The 26,247-nt window shown below is 40.8% G+C and overlaps 1 protein-coding gene across 1 annotated transcript in view; it reads left to right on the top strand.

Annotated features, from left to right (window-relative positions):
* Positions 1–16,446: 16,446 nt before the first annotated feature.
* Positions 16,447–26,247, top strand: part of MOB2 (MOB kinase activator 2) — a 100,298-nt gene continuing 90,497 nt past the window's right edge. Inside the window, exon 1 of the mRNA XM_083425702.1 lies at positions 16,447–16,956. Within this exon, the coding sequence (XP_083281828.1) occupies positions 16,940–16,956 (17 nt within the window). The 5' untranslated portion in view covers positions 16,447–16,939. The remainder of the gene's footprint in view (positions 16,957–26,247) is intronic.

The following is a 26,247-nucleotide window of genomic DNA, read 5'->3' as shown; positions in this document are numbered from 1 at the left end:
CTGTGTGGGTTTCATTCTCTGAGAGCCTTTCCTATACACTTTTGGGCATCAGCAAACCTTGGGGTTACCCCAAGTCTGCTGATACCTCTTACACACAAGAGTGATGCCGTTTTTGCCTCAAATTCTGTGAGCAGGGAAGATCTGAACTGGTATTAAAATAGAATATGCTTTTTTATATATAAAAGGGAAGAATGTAACAATGCATTTCCATATCAGAAGAGAGCACTGTCTTGTTTGCACAAGCTTACAAGGAAACTAGATGAAAAGAGAAACAGAATTAATCTTCAGCACTACCCGCTCATGTTACTCGCTGTGAAACAGCTTGAGAGAGGTATAGGTTACAACCAATGTCAAAGTCAGGAGGGAATCTCACTTCACTAGGTGACTTTAGTCAAACTACTATTAGGCTCAGCTTCCCATTCCCCCTGCCATCTGCAGTATGTTTGGAATAAGACTACCTTAGAGGACAAATGTATTACTAAGAAGTAGCTACATCAGAATTTTCTAGGACACTAGTCTGCTCTTCGAACACACATGGATTTATAAGAGCCTTTGTTGGAAGTGCAGCAGCAGGGATCATTTGGATAGTAGTCTAAGGATTACAGTTATGTTCACCGTTAGTGAACCTAAAGTTTGGTAGAGGTATATCTAGCAACCACTCAAATTGGCATTATCCTTCCTGAGGTAACTCTAGTTCTGATTGGCTGTGTAGTTCTGAGGGAGTTTCCTCCTGTATGTATAGTTATATATCTTCCTGCTATGTACTAGGCTTGAGCTACTAAGAAAGACAAACCTCTCTGTTCACTTCTCCTTATATTATGTACTGTTTTGGTTCAGTTTATACAGTATAGGATCAGCAGTGTCTTTCCCCTCTGGACTCTGTCTGCATCATTCAAGTGACTCTCTTAACATCCTTCAATAAGAATTTCCAGGGCAGTTTGTATAAAAATATACAACTAACAACAATGATAGTAATAAGAGTACTAGTAGCCCCCCATTGTAGACCATTCACTGGTCTGTTTCTGTATTTGGTAACAGAAACAAGCTTTCACTTCATGGGTGAAAGGCCTTTATATATCAGGCCTTTTATAATGTTGCTTTAAAAATGTATAGTTCTGTTCTGGATACCTCAGTGGGTTAGACAAGGTTGCAGGTTCAATCCCCATATGGGACAGCTGCATATTCCTGCATTGCAGGGGGTTGGACTAGATGATCTTCAGGGTCCCTTCCAGATCTACAATTCTATGATTCTGTTTACAGGAATGCTGTGAGGAATGTGCACATAACTATAATAATAAGAAAGCCATTTCTTATTGTGTGGGGTTTTTTTTAAGTGCTACTTTCAGGTAAGTCCCAGATTTTTCTGATTTTTTTTTTAAAGTACTGTACTTCATTACTTTTCCTCCTGTGCAAAAAGTTGAATTTGAAATGGTTTTAGATAAATATATGTTGCATTTCAGGAGCCATCTGTGCAGTCTAATGAGACGGTTACTCCCTAGTAAGTGTATATAATATTGCAGCCTTAATTAAACAGATGTCAATGTTCCTTTATTTATTTATTTAGTATTCACAAGCCAATTTTAAAATATTTCTATCCTGACTTGTTACAGCTCTCAAAGTGCAAAAATTAAAATATTGAAAATAGAAAACAAACTGTAATTCAAAACAACAATTAAGGGGATGCAATCAGTACAGGAAACCAGTGGTGGTCAAAAATAAAAATCCATAAAAACAATATTCTTAAAAGCCTGCTGGGGGCGGGAGATGTATTTTATAATGAAAGTGTTGTGGTGATAATCTCCTTTTGCTTTTTGTCATATATCGTCATCGGCCCGATGGAGAAAATATTTAATCTGACATGACGCACACATTGTTTTGGGAGTCAACCATGTGTGTCATATAACTAAATACCCTCCTCTTAGTACAATGCTATGCACAGTGGAACTGGAGAAAATTCATCCTTCACTCACTGCCAAAAGTACTCTTAACAAAGGGTAACAAGAAAGCATAATTCAGATAAGGGACATCTGTTCTCTAGTGTTTGCAGATAATGATGGATCAAGTGTCTGCATAAAGGATAATTATTATCAGCAGATGGTTTATCATTATTTTTTTAAAAAAAACTGGAAAAGGGGAAGAAAAGGAAATTATCGCTGCAATAAATTGTATGATTTCTGCAGAATGTCATTTTTCTATACAGCATAAAGTGATTTGCAGATGAATGATTTCTACTCTTTCAAACAGACCCTTGAAAGAGAGATGATTATTTGTGATCTCATGGCTAGTCACACTGGGTAAAACTGCTAATCTTATTCACTGGGGTTTTATGCTGAGACAGTTTTCTTTGTGTAAAGGGATTTTATGTGAAGCGATGGGTAATACTGTTGTTGGAATGCAGCGTTTCCTTTGATCTTTGGGTCTTGCCTGTCTATGTCATGCTGCCTACCATTTAGATGGTCTCTCAGAAGTGAAGTGATTGCAGCTGCAAGGGGGGCAAAAGGAGCAAGATTACTCAAGATTTCAAAATGTAAGGCTCAATGCACATCTGCGACATCTGCTATGCGCCGTTTTATGGTGTGTGATACTTATTATTGTACAAGAGGAGGAAAGGGATAACCCTTACAAGTAAGAGATGTAGAACTTTCTTAGGAATGGTGTTCAAGGGTCTCCCCTAAAAACACCACAAAAAAGAATGGATGACATAACCTAGAAACATACATTGACATTTTATGTACTGTATTTTTCGCTCTATAGGACGCACCCGACCATAGAACGCACCTTGTTTTAGAGGGGAGAACAAGAAAAAAAAATCTCTCCCTCTCTGCGCAGCGCCCCTTCAGCAAAGCGGCAAGAGAAACAGAGCCCCTTCCATTTCTCCTCCTGCTTCGCTGAAGGGGCGCTGCGCAGAGAGGAAAACTGTGCAGCGCCTCTCCAACGAAGCGAAGCCAGGAGAGCAAGAGGGATTGGTGAGCACCGATCCCTCTGGCTCTCCTGGCTTCAGCAAAAGCAACCCGAAGCCTCCGGAGCGCAGTGGGAACTCCGGAGGTTTCAGGCAGCTATCCATGAAGCCTGGAGAATGAGAGGTCGGTGCGCACTCCAGGCTTCAGCGAAAGCAATGCAAAGCCTCCAGTGCGAGGCAGGAGTGCTCCCACTGCGCTTCGGGGGCTTCGCGTTGCTATCGCTGAAGCCAAGGAGCTTGCATTTGCTCCATAAGATGCACACACATTTTCCCTTAATTTTGGGAGGGGAAAAAGTGTGTCTCATAGAGCGAAAAATACGGTATTTACCTCCTGGCCTTCAAGGTGCTCAGGGAAAGGCACACAATTCTACACCCTCCCAGCCCATAATCCTAAAAATACTGCTATGGAGGTAGGTGAGGCAGAGAGAGAGAGAGACAGAGAGAGAAAGCAATTGGCCCTAGGTCACTCTAGAACCAAAACTGAATAAGGATTTAAACCTGAGTCTTCCTAGTCCTAATCAGGCACACTTGAACTAACTTCAGCACACAGGTTCAATCACTGATGTACTGTATACTGATGGCATCTAAATCAAATGATGCATAGAAGTGGCGTGTGCAAATACAGCACAAAAGCTATAGAATATAAAGTGATTTCCAAATGCTGTAGAATATAAAATGATTTCTAAATGCTATGGTCAGCTGTTCATCGATCTGTTCTGAGTTCTTAAAAATAAGCATGAGTTAAAGCAAACTCCACTAAGTTCGATATGGCTGTCTGTCCAAATGCTAACACAAGGAGGAGCCACTGAAGTTTGCTATACATCTTTTCCTCTGCATCTTTTCTTTTGGTTTCACGCGAAGCCGCTGCATGTTGGTGTGGCTGTCCCTGTGAAAGCATAGGCAATCAGCATATATTGCCATTGCAGTTTGTTGCCCTCAGGAGGCGATTCAAAATCCAGAGCATTAACAAGACTAGCCACCAAGCCCAACCGTAGACCCATGAAATCATAATTACTCTGCAATTTCCATGAGGAAAACCTTTGTGCAAATTGTCCCTGAAAAGGACACGGAATAAAGACCATGCTATGAAGTGTGTGTGTGTGTGTGTTTCATAAGTGTGTATTTACACTCACTCTAATACAATCACGGTTGTCACATGTTCTCATAATACTGTGGTGACCTCATTTTTGGTGCTATGAAAATCTCAAATACTGTTTAAATTACAAACATCTGTATGCCAGCCTACAGTGTATTTAGTAGCATTTTACCATATTATTTGCAATATAAAATGATCAACATGTCTATTCTTTGCCAGGGCGGGTTATGGGGATTTGGTGAAGTTGGCTGTTTAAAGGAAAAGCAACTCTGAGCAGCTTTCCACGGGTCAAAAGTATTTTTGCTAAAATGCTTGCTCGATCTTTACTTTTTCAGTGATTGTTTTAGAAGGAGCATTGTATTACTATGGAGAGGAGAAATCACTGCTTCTGTAATAAATTACATGGAATAGGTCGTATGAAATCAAAACAAAGCCTGGGTATTGAATCTCATAGTGGAAATGTATTTTTTGAACTTCCTCTCTACTAAGTATGTTTCCTCTGAATAAAATCCTGGTTCTCCTTCATATCCACATTATTATTATTATTATTATTATTATTATTATTCAGTACTTTTTTTCTTAAAAATGTTTAGGGGTACTGTCATTTTCCTACTCATATTGAAATACTGCCCTTCAATGAGGCCAAACTTAGATTCACAAAATGTTTAGGGGAATGCGTACCCCCACATGCCCCCCCAAAACGCTGTTATTATTAATAATATCCTGTTGGGAGCTGTCCAGAGTGGCAGGGGAAACCCAGACAGATGGGTGGGGTACAAATAAACATAATAATAATAATAATAATATTATTTTGCACTTTACTCTTCGAGGCTCATTGTTTATTTCTGTGAAGCTTTGGGACCCTGTAAATTGTGGAACCACTCAGAGCTGACAATGTTTCATAGACTTGGACAGTAAGCACTATATATAGACAATGCATTTGACCTGACGTATGGAAAAGACAGGTCAGGCACACATGGCACTGGAAAATGAAGGCATCTCGTCATTTAATATAGTATCCATTTAAAGGCAAACTAAGACTATATAGCTGTCCAGACAGGCTGAGAATGAGTCTCTCCTCACTGACAAAGGGCTACTGCTGAAGCAACACAAGCACCCAGATACACACAGCTAAGAATACTTCTGCCATTTTGCTTGTTGGGAACAAGTGGTCCAAATGGTAGTTGTGTTTCTAACATGCAGCTGCTGGGTGACTTTGGGCTAGTCACACTTCTTTGAAGTTTCTTAGCCCCACTCACCCCACAGAGTGTTTGTTGTGGGGGAGGAAGGGAAAGGAGAATGTTAGCCGCTTTGAGACTCCTTCGGGTAATGATAAAGCGGGATATCAAATCCAAACTCCAACTCCTCCTCTTCTTCTTCTTCTTCTTCTTCTTCTTCTTCTTCTTCTTCTTCTTCTCACTGGTGTATCTCTGGCTGGGCCAGATTGCGGGTCTTATGCTGGTGTGAGCCAGCTGAACTGGAGATCTGCTGAATCCTAAGCTTCTCGGCCCAGCAGATCTATGGTCAGGATTCCTCCCTTATACAATGCAAGCAAGCTGAATCATATTGAACAAACAGCAACAATTGGTCGATGGATCTGTCAACGGTGTTCATTATCCCATACAGTCCACAAATTATAAGAAGCAGTTTTCTTAGGTGCAAAAGTAAATTGGATGGGAAAAAATCTGGCTAAGCAGCAGTGATGATATAGCAGTACATGTAACAACAATAAAGAAGGAAAGCTGTGGAATATGTTAAATAAAACTAATTTCAGAAATATGGGTGACAAATAAACAATTTCCAGGTGTAGAATTTAAACAGAATTAGAGGTGGAAGATCAAAAGCAGAAATTAAAAAGTATGTTATAACAGACATTTTAGAAGAAACTACTATTGACAGGGGGAATGTTCACATTTTTGTAAGTGTATCCTTTTCAAACCATTGCATAACCTCCAACATTCCTCAGATGAAAATAGAGACATTTCTGACTCCTCCCCAACTGACCTACCTCGACCCCCCCCCCATTTTTGTCCCTCCTCCCCTGCAGAGCATTTCCTGTCAAAAGAAGGGTCAGTGCCACCACCACTTCACCAATGGGACACAGCACACACACACACACACACACACACACACCATTCTGAGAAAAATCCCAATTTCATTACATTACATTTTTGGGGTGGATTTACAAAAATAAATTGGGACGCGGGTGGCGCTGTGGGTTAAACCACAGAGCCTAGGACTTGACAATCAGAAGGTCGGCGGTTTGAATCCCCGCGACGGGGTGAGCTCCTATTGCTCGGTCCCTGCTCCTGCCCACCTAGCAGTTCGAAAGCACGTCAAAGTGCAGGTAGATAAATAGGTACCGATCCGGCGGGAAGGTCAACTGCATTTCCGTGCGCTGCTCTGGTTTGCCAGAAGCGGCTTAGTCATGCTGGCCATGTGACCCGGAAGCTGTAGGCCAGCTCCCTCAGCCAATAAAGCGAGAGGAGCGCCGCAACCCCAGAGTTGGTTATGACTGGTCCTAATGGTCAGGGGTCCCTTTACCTTACAAAAAGAAAAATGCACACCAATACAATTTTTTAAGAAAGAAGCAAGAGTAGAGGCAGACACACAAAGTATTAAAAAACAACAGGACTCTCCTGAACTGCTGCTTCTCATCCTTTCCACTTCTTGCCTTGCCTAGACCATGGAGTTGGTTTGTTTGTTAGCTAATGCTGCAGATGAGCATGTTGTTTGGAGGTCTAGGCTAATGGTTAATTTACAAGCTAACTAGTAATTTTCCATGTATTCCAAAATACCGTCCCATGTATATGGGAGTCTTTGGCCGGTTGGTTTGGGGAAGATAACATTCCAAATGTAAACAGAACAAGTAGCTTTTGCTTTAGTATGCAGATAGCCAGGAACCATGCCTTTTAGATGTCCAGTTGCCGCATTAATTTTAACGTAGGACAAGATATGGATCAGCAATATTCATGAGATCAAATGGCAATGTATACTTTTTAGTTATTTATGGCCCTAAAGATAGTACAAAATCTGAGTAATTCAGGCTTCAAAGACGCCATTCTGGACCTGAAACCAGGGGTACATTATTTTCTGACACTGAATATGGAGCTTTTGGGTAGTTATGTGCCCTCTAAACACTAGATAATGCTATGCGGTTTGGCATCCATTGATTCATTTACCCCAGGAGCACCTAAAATTAACCTCTAGCCTTGCTAATAGAATGAGTCACATGGTTCTTTTTATTTCTTTTATCTGCTTCTCAAGGGACCTATGTCTTCCCAGTGGGACTGTAGCCAGATCTGAGATTCTTTTAAAAAGGGTGGCGTTGGGGGGGGGGGTGTGGAGGGAGCCATTTTTGTTTTGCTGCCCCAGAAACCCTTGGTGCAACTTTGTTTTGCACCTAGCGGAAGCTAATCTAATGAAGCCTGTACAAAACCTGGAAGATATCTTAGACTATGGGTAGGTAAACTAAGGTCCGGGGGCTGGATGCAGCCCAATCACCTTCTAAATCCGGACCACAGACAGTCCGGGAATCAGCATGTTTTTATATGAGTAGAATATGCCCTTCTATTTAAAATGCATCTCTGGGTTATTTGTGGGGTCTGCCTGGTGTCTTTACATGAGTAGAATGTGTGCTTTCATTTAAAATGCATCTCTGAGTTATTTGTGGGGCATAGGAATTTGTTCATCCCCCCCCCCCCCAAATATATAGTCCGGCCCCTCACAAGGTCTGAGGGACAGTCTGCCCGCCCCCTCCTGAAAAAGTTTGCTGATCCCCTGTCTTAGACTGTTTCAATCTGCAAGTTGTATTTTGCTTAACATCTATCCTACCCTGGCGTCAAAACAGGTATTTATACTTTTTGTTTATCCTCATACCATTGTTTCATGATAAAGACCAGAATGGATTTTTTTGTTGGGTCAACATTTGTCAGGAAATCGTAGCTGTACTTCTCCACTACAAAAATGAAGTTGAGCTGCTGTTTCCAAGTATGTGTTGACCATTGAACAGCTTTGTAACACGGGCCATCATTAATCATACAAAGACTTTCACTTTGCAATCCACCGCAGCAAATTTTCTTTAACACATCTGAAACCCTGGATGAGGGAAAAGTGGTTTGGTGGTTGTGGTGTTGCAGAGGCAAAACAGTAGGTGGGGAAAAGCTAAGCATCCTTGCCTTCCCCTTGCAAAATATTCCCATTCTCCACCCCCACCTCCCAACTAGGAGGAGCATGCCTGGGTTTTCAGATTCATGGGGATTGCTAAGCATTTAGCAGTACAATATGATGCATATTTTTTCAGAAGTAGGCCCCACTAAGTTTCCTCCTTAAAGGTGTACAGAACTGCTTGCGTAGTTCCAGAGAGAGGTGATATTCTAATTGCAGAGCAGAACAGCATAATTTGTTCACATCATCAAGACATTATAGACATACTGTTCCTCCCCCCAGATTTCCCTTTCTTTTATTTCAAGGTTCAAAGTTACATTTTATCTCCCAACAGTTATAATTCTTATTCTATAATGACTCCCTGCTCATCCGTCCTTGATATTTATAATCACGATTACAAACAATTGCGTCTTAAAATTCCATCACATCCAGTTTCATCCTCTTTAAAAAGTTACATAATATATTCAGCTATTTTCTCTCTCTTAAACTTCAAACCCTGCTGTGGCCTTCACATATTTTTTTTTTAGGACTTCCGGAGGCGGCGCGACCGGTAATGGCTGCCTTCTCCGAGTAAGGAGAAGGGAGCTCCGCTGTAAACGGGTCGTCCGCTACGGCGAAGCGGAGACCCATTCAGGAAAACCACAGGTGGCAGAAGCCTGTGGTCTCGGGACCCGGCGGGCGCCAGAAGCAGCCCCCAAAACGTTGAAGGGACCCCGTAAGGGGCTCCGGATCGCGGAGGGGGTAGCGGCGCTGTGGGTCGTTGCGCAAACAGCGAAGTGAAGCCGCGTTGCTGTTGCCGGTCAGCGCTGTCCTTTCTTCCTGCAACTTTTCTGAATTTTGGAAACTACAACCCGTGAGTAAATTTGGACATTGAAAACTTTCTGAAACTTTTGTCAACTTTCTGAAACTTTTTGAGAACTTTCTGAAACTTTTAAAACTTTTTTAAAAAAGTTGAAATTTGGCTGAAAACGGAGTGAGGATAAGCAGGAAGCCCATCTCCCGCTATACTGAACTTTAAGCAAAGAGCAGGAGGAGTGGAGACAAAAAGTTATGCGTTAACTAAATGCTGGCACCCTGTTAAAGCAATTTTCTGAGTGAAAGACTTTGAGCTATTGACTTTTGCTGGTCATATTGGGAGTGCATTGATACTCTTCTTCTGTGGAACCAGTGGATTACAAAATAAATAAGAATCTCTGGTGCTGGAGCTGCCTGGAAGAGCACCAGTTTGCAACTTTGGATACATTGAATTCAGGTTTTGAAACATTCTGAGTTGGAACTGGATACTTTGAAACTGTTGCAGTCAAGGCACTGTAAGAAACACTGTTTTGCTTTAAGTTTTACTCTGCTAAAAATAATACATTGTGGAGGCGATGGACATGGATTTAAATTTACAAGTTTAACTTGGATTTGATCTTTTCCCTGAAGACGTACTAAGCTCCCTCTAGAGGATTTTGGATTTACAGCAGTGACTTTGCCCTACTTTCCCTTTCCCGGCCTCTGATTGACTATTGTATCTGGGACTCTGCTTTCTCATGGGAACAACTTGGATTGACCTTGGATTACAGATAACTTTGGAATGAGTGGCGCAAGGAGAAGAGGAAGGACTAAACAAACAACTCTAACTTTATCTGCAGCCTCACAGCGCAGATCTTCTGTGCCGGCCTTGCCTTCCACTTTGCCTCCAGACATAGAGGCGGCCTCCCTAATACAGGCAGGGGAGGGAGAGACAGAGGAGCTGCACCTGGGAGATATGGCTTCAGGGACAAGTAGCTCTGTCTTGGAGAAAATCTTGGAGAAACTGGAGGCTCTGGACAAGAAGGCTGATTTGCATACAGCTAAAATTGAACAGAACACAGAAAGCTTGAATAAGCTGACTGGACAAGTTGCACGGAATGCCCAGTCTATTGGAGAATTAAAGGAGGCTGTAGGTGAAAATCGTAAACTGGCTGAAGATACTAGTCAAAGACTGGAAGAACTTGAGAAAGAAGTAAGACCACTCAGCAAACAAGTTGGAGAACATCAGATTTACTTTTCGATGACAGAACTGCGAAACAGGGAGACCAACTTGAGGATACGGTCAATACCAGAGGTGGAAGAAGATAATTTTATTGAATTTCTAACTAAGGAATTTGCCAAGTTTTGGAAGTTAGAGGAAAAAGACTTCAAAATCGTATCTGCTTTCAGGCTTGGCAGAGTCAGAAGGACAGAGAAGCCCAGAGATTGTTTGATAACACTGAGATCAAAGGAGGAAAGGGACAAGATTTTGGGCCTGCACTACGAAAAGGCACTAGACATTTTGGGCAAGAGAATTGAAATCTACAAGGACATTCCTAAGCAGTTGCTGGACCTTAGATCTAACTACACGGAATTGGCAAGACTGTTGAGAAGCAACGCAATTATCTTCAGGTGGGAGTTCCCACAAGGATTATCCTTTACCTACAGAGGGAGAAAGATCAAAATCAAAACAGTGGAAGATAGAGACAAGTTTTTGGGAGCACACGGAGAAGACCTCCACAAAGGACTTGGATTGCCAGCGCCAGAACTTCCAGGGGAGCCCGCCCCCTCGGATCCTCAAGGACCGGAGAACAAGGTACCACCCCAGAAAGAATAACCAGACCTATCCAGGATGTCTCTGCAGCTTTTGAGCTGGAACATAAATGGCTGTAACAGTCCCGAAAAAAGGTCTAAAATTTTTCATATTTTAAAAAAGGAACAATTGGACATTATATGCTTACAAGAAACACATGTGATTAGGCTCCATAGAAAGGTGTTAATAAATAAAAGGCTTGGTCAAGAATTTATATCATCGGATACAGTTAAAAAGAGAGGTGTGGTGATCTATGCAAAAGAGAGCCTTTCACCAAAATTTCTCTTTAAAGATGAAAGTGGAAGAATCCTCGCAATAGAAGTACAGTATCAAGGAGAAAAAATTTTGATATTAGGAATTTATGCTCCAAATGAAGGAAAATCGGATTTTTATAAGAAGTTGCACGAGACCATGCTGGATTATCTGGATTACAACAACGTCATCATGATGGGGGACATGAACGGGGTAGTATCAACAAATATGGATAAGTCACAGAACCAGAACATTACTAAAGAGGGAAGACTACCTAAGACCTTTTTTGAAATGACTGACAATATGGACTGGGTTGACATCTGGAGAGTTAGAAACCCCTTGGGAAGAGAAGGAACATTCTTTTCTGAAGCTCAACTGACTTGGACACGAATCGACCAAATATGGATAACTAGAAGTCTGGCACCTAAGGTGAGGAAGGTGAAAATCTGCCCTAAAACATGCTCCGACCATAACGCCTTGAGAATGGATATGACATTGATCCCAACCGGCTCCTTTAGATGGAAGATGAATGATGGCCTGTTTAGAGACCAAAGAATTGTAAAGAAGGCCCAAAAAACTTTAAAGGACTATTTTGAGATTAACTTGAACACTACGGTGGAAAAAAGAACTATCTGGGATGCAAGTAAAGCTGTGATGAGAGGGTTCTTGATTCAACAGAATTCTTTAAAGAAAAGACTGCAAAATGAAAAGAAAGATAAAATTCTGGAAAGTATCAAAGAGTTGGAGAAGAAGTTAAGATCTAACCCGAAGTCCCAACCGATTCTGAGAGAAATTAAACTTTATCAGGCACAATATTCCAAACTGATAAATCAGGAAATAGAATGGAAGATTAAAACAATGAAACAAAAAACTTTTGAATCGGCAAATAAATGTGGGAAACTGCTAGCCTGGCAGCTGAAAAGGAGACAAAGATTAAATACAGTAACAAACTTAGAGGTTGAAGGAAGGAACATTCAGAACCCGGGAGAGATTAGAAAGTGCTTCCAGAGGTATTTTAAAAAGCTATACACTCAAGGGCCACAAGATGAAATAGAGATTACACAATTTTTGGAGAGAAATGGATTAGCAAAGCTGTCAGAAGAAAATAGAACAATTTTGAATGGCAAAATAACACGACAAGAGATTGAACAGGCCATCCAGAGTCTGAAACAGGGCAAATCACCAGGGCCAGATGGACTGACCTCTAACTACTATAAGACATTGAAGGATTATTTGATACAACCTTTGTTGGAGGTCAGTAATGAAATAATGGAGGGGAAGAAGGCGCCTGAATCGTGGAAAGAAGCATTTATCACATTGATTCCAAAGTCAGAAACTGAAAAGACACAACTCAAGAACTACCGTCCCATCTCCCTTTTAAATGTGGATTACAAAATATTTGCAGATGTTTTGGCACGAAGATTTAAGAAAGTTTTAAGTGAGATAATCCATAAAGACCAGGCAGGCTTTCTCCCGGGCAGACATATGTTTACTAACACAAGGAACATCATAGACATATTGGAACTTTTACAAACAAACATAAACACTAAAGCAGTTTTAATTTTTATAGACGCGGAGAAAGCCTTCGACAACATATCTTGGAAATTTATGAAGGGGAATCTAAAAGAAATGGGAGTGGGACGGGGGTTTGAGAACGGGATTGAGGCAATATATTCAGAACAAAAGGCTAAACTGATAGTTAACAATGTGGTTACAGAAGAGTTTAAAATTGAAAAAGGTACACGACAAGGCTGCCCGATTTCCCCATTACTGTTTATTTCGGTTCTGGAAGTGCTCCTGAATATGATTAGGGGGGACAGGTTGGTGGAAGGGATTCAGGTCGGAGCGAAACAATATAAACTTAAAGCTTTTGCAGATGACCTAGTTCTGACATTACAGGAGCCGGAGTCTAGTTTGAAAAGAGTACTACAACTGATTCAAAACTTTGGTCGAGTGGCAGGATTTAAGTTAAACAAGCAAAAAACTAAAGTTTTGGGGAAAAACTTGACAGATACTGAGTTGGAACAGCTTCAGAAAGAGACAGAACTAAATGTGGTTAAAAAAGTTAAATACCTAGGGGTAAACATAACAGCAAAAAATCTGAGTTTATTTAAAGATAATTATGAAAAATGTTGGTCAGAGATTAAGAGAGACTTGGATAGTTGGTCAAGACTAAAACTTTCTTTGTTGGGCCGAATAGCTGCCATCAAGATGAATGTATTGCCAAAAATGTTATTTTTGTTTCAGACACTGCAGATTGTAGACAAGACAGAGTGTTTCCGGAAGTGGCAGAAAGATATTTCTAAATTTGTCTGGCAGGGCAAAAAGCCCAGAATCAAATTTAAAATATTAACAGATGCGAAAGAAAGAGGGGGCTTTGCCCTGCCAGATTTAAAGTTGTATTATGAAGCTGCAGCTTTCTGCTGGTTAAAAGATTGGTTACTTCTTGAAGACACGGATGTCTTGGATTTGGAAGGTTTTAATAACGCGTTTGGATGGCATGCATATTTATGGTATGATAAAGCTAAGATAAATAAGGCCTTCAAGAACCATATTGTCAGAAAATCAGTTTTTAATGTCTGGACAAAATATAAAGACTTACTGGAGAATAAAACTCCGAGGTGGCTGTCACCCCTGGAGGCTAAGGCTCGGAAAAGAGCCAATATGGAGGCCAACTGGCCAAAATATTGGGAGATAATAGAAAAGGATGGTGACAACTGGAAATTGCAGAGTTTAGAAAAGATGAGAGACAAAGTGCGAGACTGGTTACAATATGCTCAGATTAAAGAAGTGTTTAAAAATGACAAAAAGCTAGGATTCCAAGTGGAAAAGTCAAAGTTAGAAACTGAACTGTTAGAACCTAAGACTAAGGTACTTTCAAGAATGTATAACTTGCTGCTGAAATGGAACACACATGACGAAATGGTAAAATCAACAATGATAAAATGGGCGCAGGACATTGGGTATAATATTATGTTTGAAGATTGGGAAAGGTTGTGGACCTCTGGGCTGAACTTCACTGCATGTAATGCGTTGAAGGAAAATGTGATGAAAATGATGTATAGATGGTACATGACCCCTGTTAAACTGGCTAAAATATACCATTCGTCTGATAGCAAATGTTGGAAATGTAAGGAAAATGAAGGAACATTTTTTCACCTCTGGTGGACCTGCCCTAGAGTGAAGGCCTTTTGGGAGAAGATATATAATGAATTAAAAAAGGTGTTTAAATACACCTTTACTAAGAAACCAGAGGCCTTTCTCCTGGGTATTGTAGGCCAGAGTGTGTTAAAAAAGGACAGAACATTCTTTATGTACGCAACAACAGCAGCAAGAATATTAATTGCCAAGAATTGGAAAACTCAGGAGCTACCCACTGTGGAAGAATGGCAGATGCAACTGATGGACTATATGCAATTAGCCGAGATGACCGGCAGAATTCGAGACCAGGGAGAAGAAAGGATGGAAGAAGACTGGAGGGAATTTAAGATTTATTTACAAAAATATTGTAATTTGGCTGAGTGTTGAATTGGATGCCAGTGCAGATAATTGTCTACCATTAAATTAGATTTAAGGCTGAATTATATGTCAAACCAAATTAAGATTATTAATTAAGATGAGTTAAATGATAATTTGTTTGAAATAAATTTAATAATGATGTAAGTGTATGCGGGAGGTGTGGGGGAGTCCCATGTAATAATTGAGAGATGTTAAATGGACAATGATAAGTTGTGCTTATCTAATATATGCTTTATTTGAAAACTTCAATAAATATATATTAAAAAAAAAAAAATAAAAATTATTTTTTTAAATAGACAAGAGTTTCCAGTTCTCCTTGAAAGATATACTGGGGTGTGTGTGTTGGACAGGTGTTACAACCCCATGATACCAGTAGGGGAAGCTCTGAGGGAGTTTTAGAACACCATGCTTGAGAAGAAGATACATGAATGAAAGCATGCATTGATGTGGTAGCAAGGCTCAGCATTCAGAAGGCAAATAAGGAAAACTCCACTGAAACTGGCTGTTGTTACTTTCGGAGTTTCCATTGGTCCTTTCTTGCTTAGGCCAACATAAGTTTTGAGAAAAGGTTAACCCACTCATGACCCAATCCTGATTGTGCCATTCCACAGCTGGTGGGATATATTGGTTTGTTTGCAGGGGGAACTGAACATATGAGATAAAATTGCACATTTAATGTAACGTCTAGTTTGGACTTTAGCATTATTGGATTATATCCAATTAAGTTGTCCTGTTCCTGCAGAGACTTATACAACAACAGTTCATGGAAGAACTTCCCCTCCCTTTTTCCGCACAACCCATTGTTTTCAGAAATACATGACGTTCTAAGTGAAAGTTCAGAATCTTTCAGGCATGGATCATGGCTAGGAAGGAAAACTGGAAGTATGCTTTCATTTCCAAAAATAGATTGGCAAACATCCTAATCCCAGTAAACAATCTAATTAATAACGATGGCTATATTTGCAGTTCAATCCCATGTATGTTTACCCCAAAACAAGTCCTGCTCCCAGTTGCTTGCAGTTACTTGCAGTTTGGAAGGTGAAATAAAACATAACTCTTTCATATTATTATTAAATGCAATTGAATATCTAAAGTCATTTTTACTTTTAGAGACAGGTTTATTTTCTGGGCCTTTTGGCTAAAAGCACGAGCCTCTTCTGGATTGCATGAGAATGAAGGACTACATACTATTTTAAAGCCAGATAATAGTAATATATTACTGTATATATTTCAAAGAACTCATTTATTGATGGTTTCTATTTTCAACTTTTATTTATTTACACAAGTTTTAGTCAACTCTTTACCCATGCCCTCAGGCTTGTAATCTAAAAAGAAAATAAGGGTTTTCTCGCTTTCCCAGCTGGCAAAAGCTACGATATACGCAAAACGAAGTAAAACAAAACATTTACGCGTGCTTACACATAAAGTAAGCTCCACTGAGTTCAATGGGGCATACTTCCAGGTAGGTGCGAAGAAGCACCTTTTCCCAACCTGTGACACTTTACAAAATTGTCGGCCTCCAACTCCCATCAGCCCCAGCCCCAATGGCCAATGGGCAGGAACGACGGGAACTGCAGTCCAGCACCGTCCACATGGGACATCCGGGGCGCGTGGGAACAGCAGCCGCAACGTGGGAAAACCAAGACTCGGGTCGATAAGGCGGTAAGAAAGCGCAGTATCGCAGATTCCCAGCGGCCGCCGCCGCAGCTTCAGCCTTCCTGCTCTTTTTTAACCCTCCTCCCTCTCTCTCTTTCCGCAGCCAGAAGAAACTCTCCCTTCTTCTCCGTTCCCGTTCAGAGGTTCTGTTCCCTCGGAGTTTGCGCCGGGACTCCATTTCCCATCGTCCCTCGGGAGGGCGGTCGCTTCCGGGTTGCTGTGCCGGGCGCGCGTGTGGAGGGGGAGAGAGGGGCGGGGAGAAAATGTTGGAGGAAAGGCAGTGTGTTTACTTCCGGCCACCCTGAGCGCGAGAGCGAGAGAGAGGGAGAGAGCGCTTGTGTGTCTCTCGCCCGCCGAGGCTGGTTGGCTGAGGGGACCCGGCGGGCGCTGCCTTGGGGGCGGGAACCCAGCGGAGCCGCCCGGAGCAGCAGCAGGAGGAAGACGAGGCGGCGGCGGCGAAGAAAGAAGAAGAAGAAGTAGCAGCCGAAGTAGCAGCCTCCTCCTCCTCCGCCTGAGGGAGGAGAGAACGGGGCGCCAGGCGGGAGAAGGTCCGGTGCGGGACAGGCGCCACCCATGAGCCGCCTCAGAGGCCGGAGCGGGCGGTGAGGAGAGGAGCTCAGGCGGGCAGGCAGGGACGCAGCCGGAGCCGCCTGCTTGCTCGCCCGGCCCAGCACCGCGGCGGCGCAAGGCAGCAGGCGGCGTCATGGACTGGCTCATGGGGTGAGTAGCCTTGGCTGGGCGAAGCGGAGGGCGGTGGGGGGCTGGGCTGAGTTGGGGTTTTGTGCTTCTTTCCAGCCTCCTCGTGGGATAAGAAGGTCAGAAGGGAAGGTGTTTCCGGGCTTGCTGGCGGCTGCTCCCACCTCCTTTCCTCTCCCCCCTCAGGCCGCGGGGATCGGTTTTGGCACGGCGCTGGCAGGGTCAGGTGTAAATTGTTCCTGAGTTGTAGTCAAGATTGGATTAACTTGGATTAAATTAGCGCCCAGCATACTTTAATCCCAGCCACCACCTTTCTACTGATTCTCAGTCGGGGCAAGCTAAAGAATGGGAGAAGATGAATTTCATGCTGCCTGCCCGAACATGCATAATGTGTGTGTGCGCGAGCGCGCACGTGTTAGGCACACATGCAGATTTGGACAGTGCATCCTTATGCATGGAGTGGAGGTTACAATCTTTGATTTGCCATCTAGAATCAGGGTGGTAGTTACTCCAGGTAGGCAAGTCCTGAGATTTTTTCATTTTTTTTAAAAAAAGATGCAATCTGTGAGAGTATTTGGGAACTATTTTATGCTTGGTTATGCATGCACTGTCCTATACAGGTGTGTAAGAACCAGAGACTATAATGCAGGGGGTGTCCTGGATTTCGGGGGTGGGGGGAGGGCAGCAGATCAGGCTTGAATAAGATGCAGTTGCTATAGAAACCTTAACCCTGACACAGCACCAGGATGTCAAGGAGGAATTTCCAGTGGTGGGAGACTTGGCATGGGGCACAAAAGGGAGTGGTGTGTGAGTGAAATGCAAAGTGCTCACTTTGGTGGGAGTAGTACATTGGTCTCATGTGGGTATGTGGTGGTCAGTGTATTAAGGTTCTGCTGAGTGGCAGAGATGCTGGATCACATATCCGTAAATGGCATTTTCTAATTGCAAAATATGGAGCATCACAACAGCTGGCTTGGGATCCTGTGCTGTTGGAAAGCAAGGAATACAAAATGGTTGGTAATACCTGGTTGGGATTGAAGTGCTTTGTAATGGTGGGGGCTTGACAAGGGAGTTTCCAAAAAATCATAACTTGTTCAGGCGGAGGAGCAGAGAGGTAATGTGCAATAATGTTAGGAGTGGGATTTTTTTTTAAAAAAAAAATGGGCTGGTGCTTTTATACTTGTCATCTGTCCAGGACATGAATATTGCTTAATTGGGTTAAGAGAGAGGAGAAATGCAGCATACATATATTGCTGTAACCCATCAATTTAGTAATAATTTGGATTCAGGAACAGCATGTTGCAGCACATTTCTGTCAACTTAGACTTCTGTTTTTGCAATATCACTTCAGGTCACACCTTAAAACTTTTCCAACACTTTGTTTGCTAGAATGTAAAAGAAGAGACCTTGGTGGAGGTTAAAACCAAATCATTGCCACGCCAGGGGGCTTGGAGAGCTTGGGATTAATAGTACTAATTACCCAGAGAGACAGAAGGTAGAAAGCTATTTGCTGTTGGTTTTAGGGTTGAAAATCTCAGGCAGCTGAGGGATGCTAGCTATGATTAAATGCAAACGCTTGAATACTGACTGCACAACTATTCTTGACTTGGGTGAACTATGAATAACGGTGATGCGGAATTCATTGGTGAGTAAGATGTGTTCCATAAATGTGCACTCAAGTTATTTATCTTTATGTAACATTTTGATCTTATGCCAAAGGATAATAGTTTCATAGGATATCATAGAGTTTTAGTAGAGGGGTCACAAGCCTTGTGCAATTTTAGATGTAGGTGCGGAAGGTGTCTTATGCTTATGGTGACTGAAATCAAATCAGTTTTGGGTAATACTTCTAATAAGAGTTTCCGGCTGCATATGCTGCTCCTCGAGAATACTTGCTGGGACATCTGGAGCAAGCATTGACTTTATGTGTATTATCAGATTAGGCGAGCTGGCTGATAAATTGTATTATGCTTGCATGTATGCTCATCAGTAGATATGGGTAACATAATGATGGTTAGTTATTTAAAACCTCAGAGGTTTTTCAGAGTTAGGTCAGTTACTCCTTTGATGTTTGTGTTTATAAATCATAACTTACAGAAGTTAGAATTGGATGATGTAGTTGCAAGTAACACTTAGGGTAATTTAATGCTACTTGTTTGTGCTGATATTTTTCTGAACTGAATCATATATAGATGAATAGAATTGTGTACTTTAGTGTGGCTGGGATTCTTACAGCGTTATGCAAATCAAACTTAAATTGCTATACGTGCTTGCTGCTATTACCTGCAACTTTTGGAACACTGTTCACAGTAATGGTGCCTGCTTTGTTTTGTCTCAGTTACTATAGGCTTTCTACTGGTGTAGTCTGGTTTTGAAGTGGGAAGTCTTCAAAAGTTAATGTGTGCACTTCTAGAATAAAACACATAGTATTTTACTACTGTAGCAAAGTTCTGATAATGGACAACAGACTTGCAACCAAAACTTAAAAAACAAAAGCCTAGTTTGCATGTCAAGACAAATTATTATTAATGGCTTACTACAATCATAGAAATTGGACCCTTTTAACGACTCCCCCTAGTGTGAGCAAAAACTACAATGCCTGACTTAGTGTTGTGTCTGAAGTATGGATCATAGTTTGTTTCGGTCCACACCATGATTAGTAAGCCAAGAACAAACCTTGGCTTCACATCATGGTATGTTTGTCCCAAAACAAAACTGCTGTAAGGGAAACACTACTATGATATTGGGGTCTCCAAAACTGATGATCAGGGAAATGTTTTGTTGTGAAGAATCTTTGTTCAAACAGTGTTTTACAAGGCTGTAGGTCCTGAATTGCTGGAAAATAACAAACCACCACCCTTGATTCAAACATAATGCTAAGCCACTGCGGTTTGTTGCTTGCAGCAACAAATTAACATAGCCACAGCCACCTCTCTAAAGCTTTATGCTACCTTTTAAAAGAGGGATTTCTGTGAAATAAACTGATTTCTTAACTTTGTGTTTTCCCTCCAATACTATTGTGCATTAATTTTCTCTAGGCTATAGTCCTTTACCTAATTACCCCTGAATAAAACCTGTTGGAGTAATTCATAGAGTCACAGAATTGTAGAGTTGGAAGGGATCCCACAGGTAATCTAGTCCAACCCCATGCAATTCAGGAATCTCCGCTAAAACATCTGTGACAGATGGCCACCCACCTCTGCTTAAAAACCTCCAAGGAAGGAGAGTCCACAACCTCTCGAGTGAGTAATTGGGACTCACTTTTGAGTAGACATATACAGTGGTACCTCGGTTTTCCAGCGTCTCGAAAGCCGAATGTTTCGGTTTTCGAGCACTGAAAACCCAGAAGTATGGTAATTGCTTTTTATACTTTTGTATTGAGCAACATTGACAATTGTCCTTATTCTAGGCTTTCACAGTTTCAAGTTCATTTGCTCTTTTGAGCCATTATTCAAAATCTCTGGTTACCTGAGTGGAAGCATGGTGCAGATGTAATGTGTGCTGATCTCTTAGCCATAGTTAAGAGATTGGAAGCATGCACAGCCTTCTGTGTTTAACATGATGCGTGGCATAGCATCCTATTTGTACTATGGTTAGCTTTAACCAGGGTTTGATTCTCGTTTATAAGCTTTGGTTAAAGCTGTGATGGGTGTTTACCCTCACTGTGGTAATGGTCCTACAATATATTTTTATTGTTTTATTGTCTGAGTTTTTGTGGGTGGGGGGGCTGTACACAAATTTGAAATGCATACAATTAAGCAGTATGGAGACAAATAAATATTAGGAAACACTACATTTACACCAAGCCTAAGGGCAGTAATCAAGATGACTTGTACTACCCGGAAACATTGTGCTTCTCTTTCGTGTTCTCGTATGATTTGCTGGAATTTTGAGGGAAGAACTATGTGAAACAAATTGTCATAACTGGATCACCAAATTTCTATGACCTTTCTTTACATTAGTTAAGTATTGTGTATCCTGCTGCTGAACACTGCCATATTCATGTCAAGGTCAATGACTTACAGGTGTTTGCAAATGCAGTTAGTCTGCACAGGTGTTGCACAGCAATGGGGAATATGTTAAGCAATTTATTACAACTTTTAAGAATGGGAGATTAAAATTTTCCTATCATATGTAGACATATGACACACCACTTTTAATGGAGTTCAGAGTTGCATTAGGATTTTGTGCACCTAAATTTGGTATGAATATGTTGAGCTTTGTTTCCTTTTGGAAGAGGATTGATTGATATGATACTTTGTTCTATTAGTTTTAAGTGTCAACAAATAGTATTCGTGGTTGTTTTTAGTTACATAAATTTCTTAACTTTTTATGAAGGAACAAAACTGTTAATACATTTGTAGTTCTGAAGTGACAAGACAGTGACCATTTCATCATGGGAGCTGATATAATGTTATGTGACGATTAAAAATATTTATTGAATAGCACCTTATTTTAGGAGACATTTTAACATCACCTGTCAAATATTTTCTAGCCAGTTAATCTTCTCACCTTTGGAACATTTAAAGACATTCTGAAGGAAGACAAAAACATGGGGCAGGGAACTTGTGCTGTGGACTCCAGTAATGATGACCAGTTGGCGTGACAGAACCCTGTCCTATATTTTTGTACCATATGCTAGTTTTTAGAAATACTAAAATTGTAAACTGTCTGGAGTGCCATGGCAGAAAGGCAACATATAAATGCCAACAATAACCTTCTATTATTCTGTGTACAGTTTTCAGAGCAGGGACCTCTTTATTCAGTAGAAACTTCAAGCTGGTCAGTATTATAACCATGTTGAATTCACTATCATATGGAACTGAATAGTTAAAGAACTGAGAGATACTGTTTTAAGAAACCCAAGTCAACCTTTGTCTATGCTTGTGTGCTGCATACATCAAAGTTTATATTCTTCATACATTTTGCACATTTCTGGCACCTTCTATGTAGAGTGTCAAGAATTGTTCTTCCTTCCTTCCTTCTTTCTTTCTTTTATTTCTATACCACTTATCTACCAAGGCATGCAACACTGTAATTTTTAAAATATCAAAACAAATAAATGACATAAAAGTTGAGGTGTAGGGTTGGGGCAGTTCCTGATGTTGTCTTTGCCTGTCTTCCTTGATCTCTTCTTTCTGCCCACAGGACAGAACATGTAATTTGAAAAAGTAAACATTGTGCCACAGTTACTAATGGTGTAGCATCAAAAATTGCTTACTCCAGTGGAAATAACTCCTCGCTTAAAGTTAGTTGGAGCCATACTTCCCCAAGCACTGCTAATGGCAGCCACCAGTTTTCTCTGAGTCCTATATCCTCTTACAGCCCTCAGAACCCTGTGAAAACCTGCTCCGGAGAGTTTGAGGCAGGAACTTCCTCCACTGGTTCTCAGTCCTTTTCCCCAACAGAAAGACAAATCAGGATCCATGTTACCCCGAGAAGTGATGGTGACATATAAATATGGTTGTATTAATGAAACTATGGACATCTGGAATGGGAATTTCCAATGTGCATGTAAACTTAGAGTTAACGATGCTAACATGAAACATTTAACATGTTTAGGTCCTTGTGTGGTAGACGAAATCTAAACATTTTAGAACTGCATTAATAGATTGGATCATGGCCCATTCGGGCTAACGGAGGTAAAATTTAGCTGTCATGACTAGTAGACAACTTCATGAAGGAGTCCTCTATCAGCGGCTAATTCCTTTTAGAGCTATCTTAACCAGTACCCTTCAGCATATATTGTGGCAGCAAATTCTTTAATTCCTTAATTATGCATTGTGTGACAAAGCTCTTCATTTTGTTTGGCCTGAATTTAATGCTAATCAGTAGATTAATTTGTAGTTTGTCAGTAAGCCCTAGAATATCATCTCTTGTCACCTCTAATTCTTGAGATGTCTTGCCTGAAAAAAGTAATTTAAGCATGATATCTAATATCTTCCGCTAAAGATTGATGCAGAGAAGCAGAATGATATTGCCCTGCCCTTCTTCAGTACTTTCACACCTTGGCTATCTAACAGTCACCTCCTAGGCTAGTTTCCTGCTTCTGTTGTTACTTACATAAATGTTGGTCTTAATGTTTTTAACATGCCTATTGTCAGGACACCTTTTTGTCAGTTTGTGCTCCACTTCATTTGGACAGGACTTTAGAGGAAACCTCCTTGGCTTTTATGGCTTCCTTGTCTCTGCTTCTTAGCTATACTGGCATACCTTTGGACTTGGTCTCATCTAGGCAGCTCTGTAACTAATGTTTCTAAGATGTTTATCTAGACATTTTTGTCACAACTTCTAAACATTGCTCCCCCATTGCATTGATTGCATGCATGTAAAAGACATTTTTAATGACCATCATGGGAGGTAATGTGTAAACCTGTTCTGAGTTTCACTCCTTTAATCAGATTTCACATAACCTCTGTTCCTACTACAGACTATTATTAGGGAGTCTAGAACTCCCTAATGTTTATTAAAAGCGCTGCAGCTGCTTAGGTCAATATAATTATTTGTTAACTATCTGTCTTCTTTGTTGACTAAGCCTCCTTCTGCAAGGAGGCTTGAGAACTCTTGGATTTTTTCATTGGAAAAGTACTTCTAGTAAAGTTTCAACTGTGTTTTGTCTCAGTCTGGTTTACGTCACTCACAGTAAGCTATAGTTTGAAGTAAACTACTATGTTTGTGCCTGCTTTGTTACCTAGCTTGGCAAAAGGAAGAACAACCTGTGGAGTGGATGGCTTAGCATTATATGTGATTTGGTGTTCATGGTTTTTTCTCTCTCCAACCATGAGTGGAAGTCAAAGTGTTTTTCGTAGCTTACTACTCGACGCTTGTTTCGTAGAAGCAAACAATATGTAACACCAAGCCAGTTTCTCCATGGCTTCTCCCAGCTTGGCAAAGGAATGAGGGAAGCAGGTGAGATTAAGCAGAGTGCACCAGCACATTGCTTGTTCATGGTAAACCTTAGTTTAGCTCAGATAATGGTTTATTACTATGTGCAGACAAGACCAGTGTGTGTGCACTATTCGTGTGTTTACCATTATAAATGTTTTATATTTTGTTTATGGTACTATAAGGGTCTACTATGTTGCACACTTCTAGAATTAGTTTTGGTATCATTATAAGTGAGAACCATGAAGGAGTCAAGAAGGTTGGCAGCTACCCAAAACAGTTAAACAAATTAATGTTAAAAAAATAGGCACCTTGTCTGAACATAACAGCAGTCAGATACAGGAAATGAATTAGATCTTAAACGTTTATTAAAATTCTCTGTGGCTTTGTTGAGACAACGTAGAAAATTTGGGGATTTTCTCAAGAGCAGCTAACAGATCAGATACAATCTTGTGATATAATGTCATCACTATTTCTTGTAGGTAGACTTTCTCCAAACTTCTGTTTGAAGTGGATTCGAATCCAAGTTGGTCACTACACATAGTAACATAAAATGGTAGAGTTGGAGGGGACCCCAAGGGTCATCTAGTCCAATTTCCTGAAATGCAGGAATCTCAATACACTGTCTTCCATCCAATTTGAAACCGTACTGGACCCTGCTTAGCTTTGCAAATGTTCTGACAGTTTTATTGCTACAGTGCAACTAGATAGTTGCTATGGATGGATAGTGAGTTAAAAAGAAACTCTTCCCTTCTTTTTGTAAAGCCTTGTTGGTGTCACTTTGATTTACACAGCTGCAGTGTATATTCTTGCTTTCAGTTCTCATTTAGGCAGGTGTTACTCTTTTGTATTCCCACTGCTTTTTTTTTTAACCTTTGTGAACTTCTTTCCCTCTACAGAAAACCACTGAAAATATCAGACCTATGTTTTCCACCCATGAAAAGGTTCATATATTGAAATGTATTGACCATCATATGCCATAAATGTCTGATATAGTGCTTTCAATAATTTTTTGTGACTTCTTCAAAGATGCTTAAGGGTATAGAAAAAAATAATTGGGAAGTTTCACAATTTTGGGATTCACCTAGCAGTAGCATTGAAAATTTGTCAGGTGGATTTTGCACCTAGCTATTGGCCACTTGTGACCAAGTGAAAATGCCCCGGGCACCAGGATGGTGCCTGATGTCTCCACCCTCTGGAAGTATATGTTTGGGGATCCTTGTATCTTGACGACTGTTTTCACACAATAGCAACACATCCTGTAGAATTTTATACATTATATTTTATCTGCACTATCAGAATGAATTCCAGGAACCAAAAAGTTGTATTGAGAAATACAACTTTCAAGCTGTCTGGCCCAAAAAATAGCACCTAGACATTCCGTTTTGGTGACTGTAACCGTGGTTTAAGGAGCCATCTGGCACCTGGCATACACACACACACACACACACACACACACGAGTTTCTAATACTCCCTAGTAGGTATTGTATTTCATTGTTGTAACAGAAGAAATAAGTGGATGATCTCCCATTACAAAAAATTATCTCAGTAAGAGAAAGTTTTGGCATCTTATATTCCTTAGGACACTGTGAAGCTTATTCATAGCAGGGGTGCTCTAAAGATGTTTGCGTCAATCAGAGCAGTGATGGGAATTTGTGGTCCTCCAGATGTTGCTGGATTACAGCTCCCATAATCCTTGACCATTGGCCATGCTAACTGGGATTGATGTGAGTTGGAGTCCAACGACACCTGGAGAGCTGTTGTTCCCCACCACTGAATAAGAGTTCTAATGGAGAACAGGTGAAAGATACACAGTAATATAAATAAAAAATCAGTTTGAAGATCAGCATCCTGTAGCATGGTGTTAGTAAAGAAAATTTAAGGCCATGTTCTTGAAAGTATTATCCTTATAATGATAGTGTGCTAGTTGCATCATTTCTCTTTTAATATTTTCAAGCTTTGGCATTCTGTTTGTGTATTTGTAGGTATAGGGTTGTTTTTTCGTTTTCTTTTAATAGGACAGCACACAGGAAAATCTCCAGGAAAGAATGAAAACAAATGCAGTGGCTCGACAGTATATGTATGATATAGGTACTGATTTGCTTGGTTTGGATGAGATAGTCAAGGAGTTCTGTATTTTTCCTTCCTATACCAAACAGGGTTCACAGGAGGGCATTGCTTTAGCTTTGGCTGCTGACCAGAAAGTTTTCAGATGCCTTGGACTGTAAGCTGAACAAAGACAATAACTAAACAGACGTTGATTTCATTTTTCTTAAAAAATTAAACCTTTAACTCTTGGATGTCAAGAGAATTCAGGTCATAGTTGTGATAAAAATTCTTGTTGTGGCTGTGTGGTATGTTTGCTGGACTGTCTCATGGCCTCTGGAGAATGTGGGCAATGTGCCCTGGCATAAAGAGCAATTGAAAGA

This window comes from Podarcis tiliguerta, assembly GCF_965153285.1.
Source record: "Podarcis tiliguerta genome assembly, chromosome: 1".
Taxonomy (NCBI): domain Eukaryota; kingdom Metazoa; phylum Chordata; class Lepidosauria; order Squamata; family Lacertidae; genus Podarcis; species Podarcis tiliguerta.
Note: the sequence above shows the minus strand (reverse complement) of the source record. Positions and strands in the feature narration are given on the sequence as shown.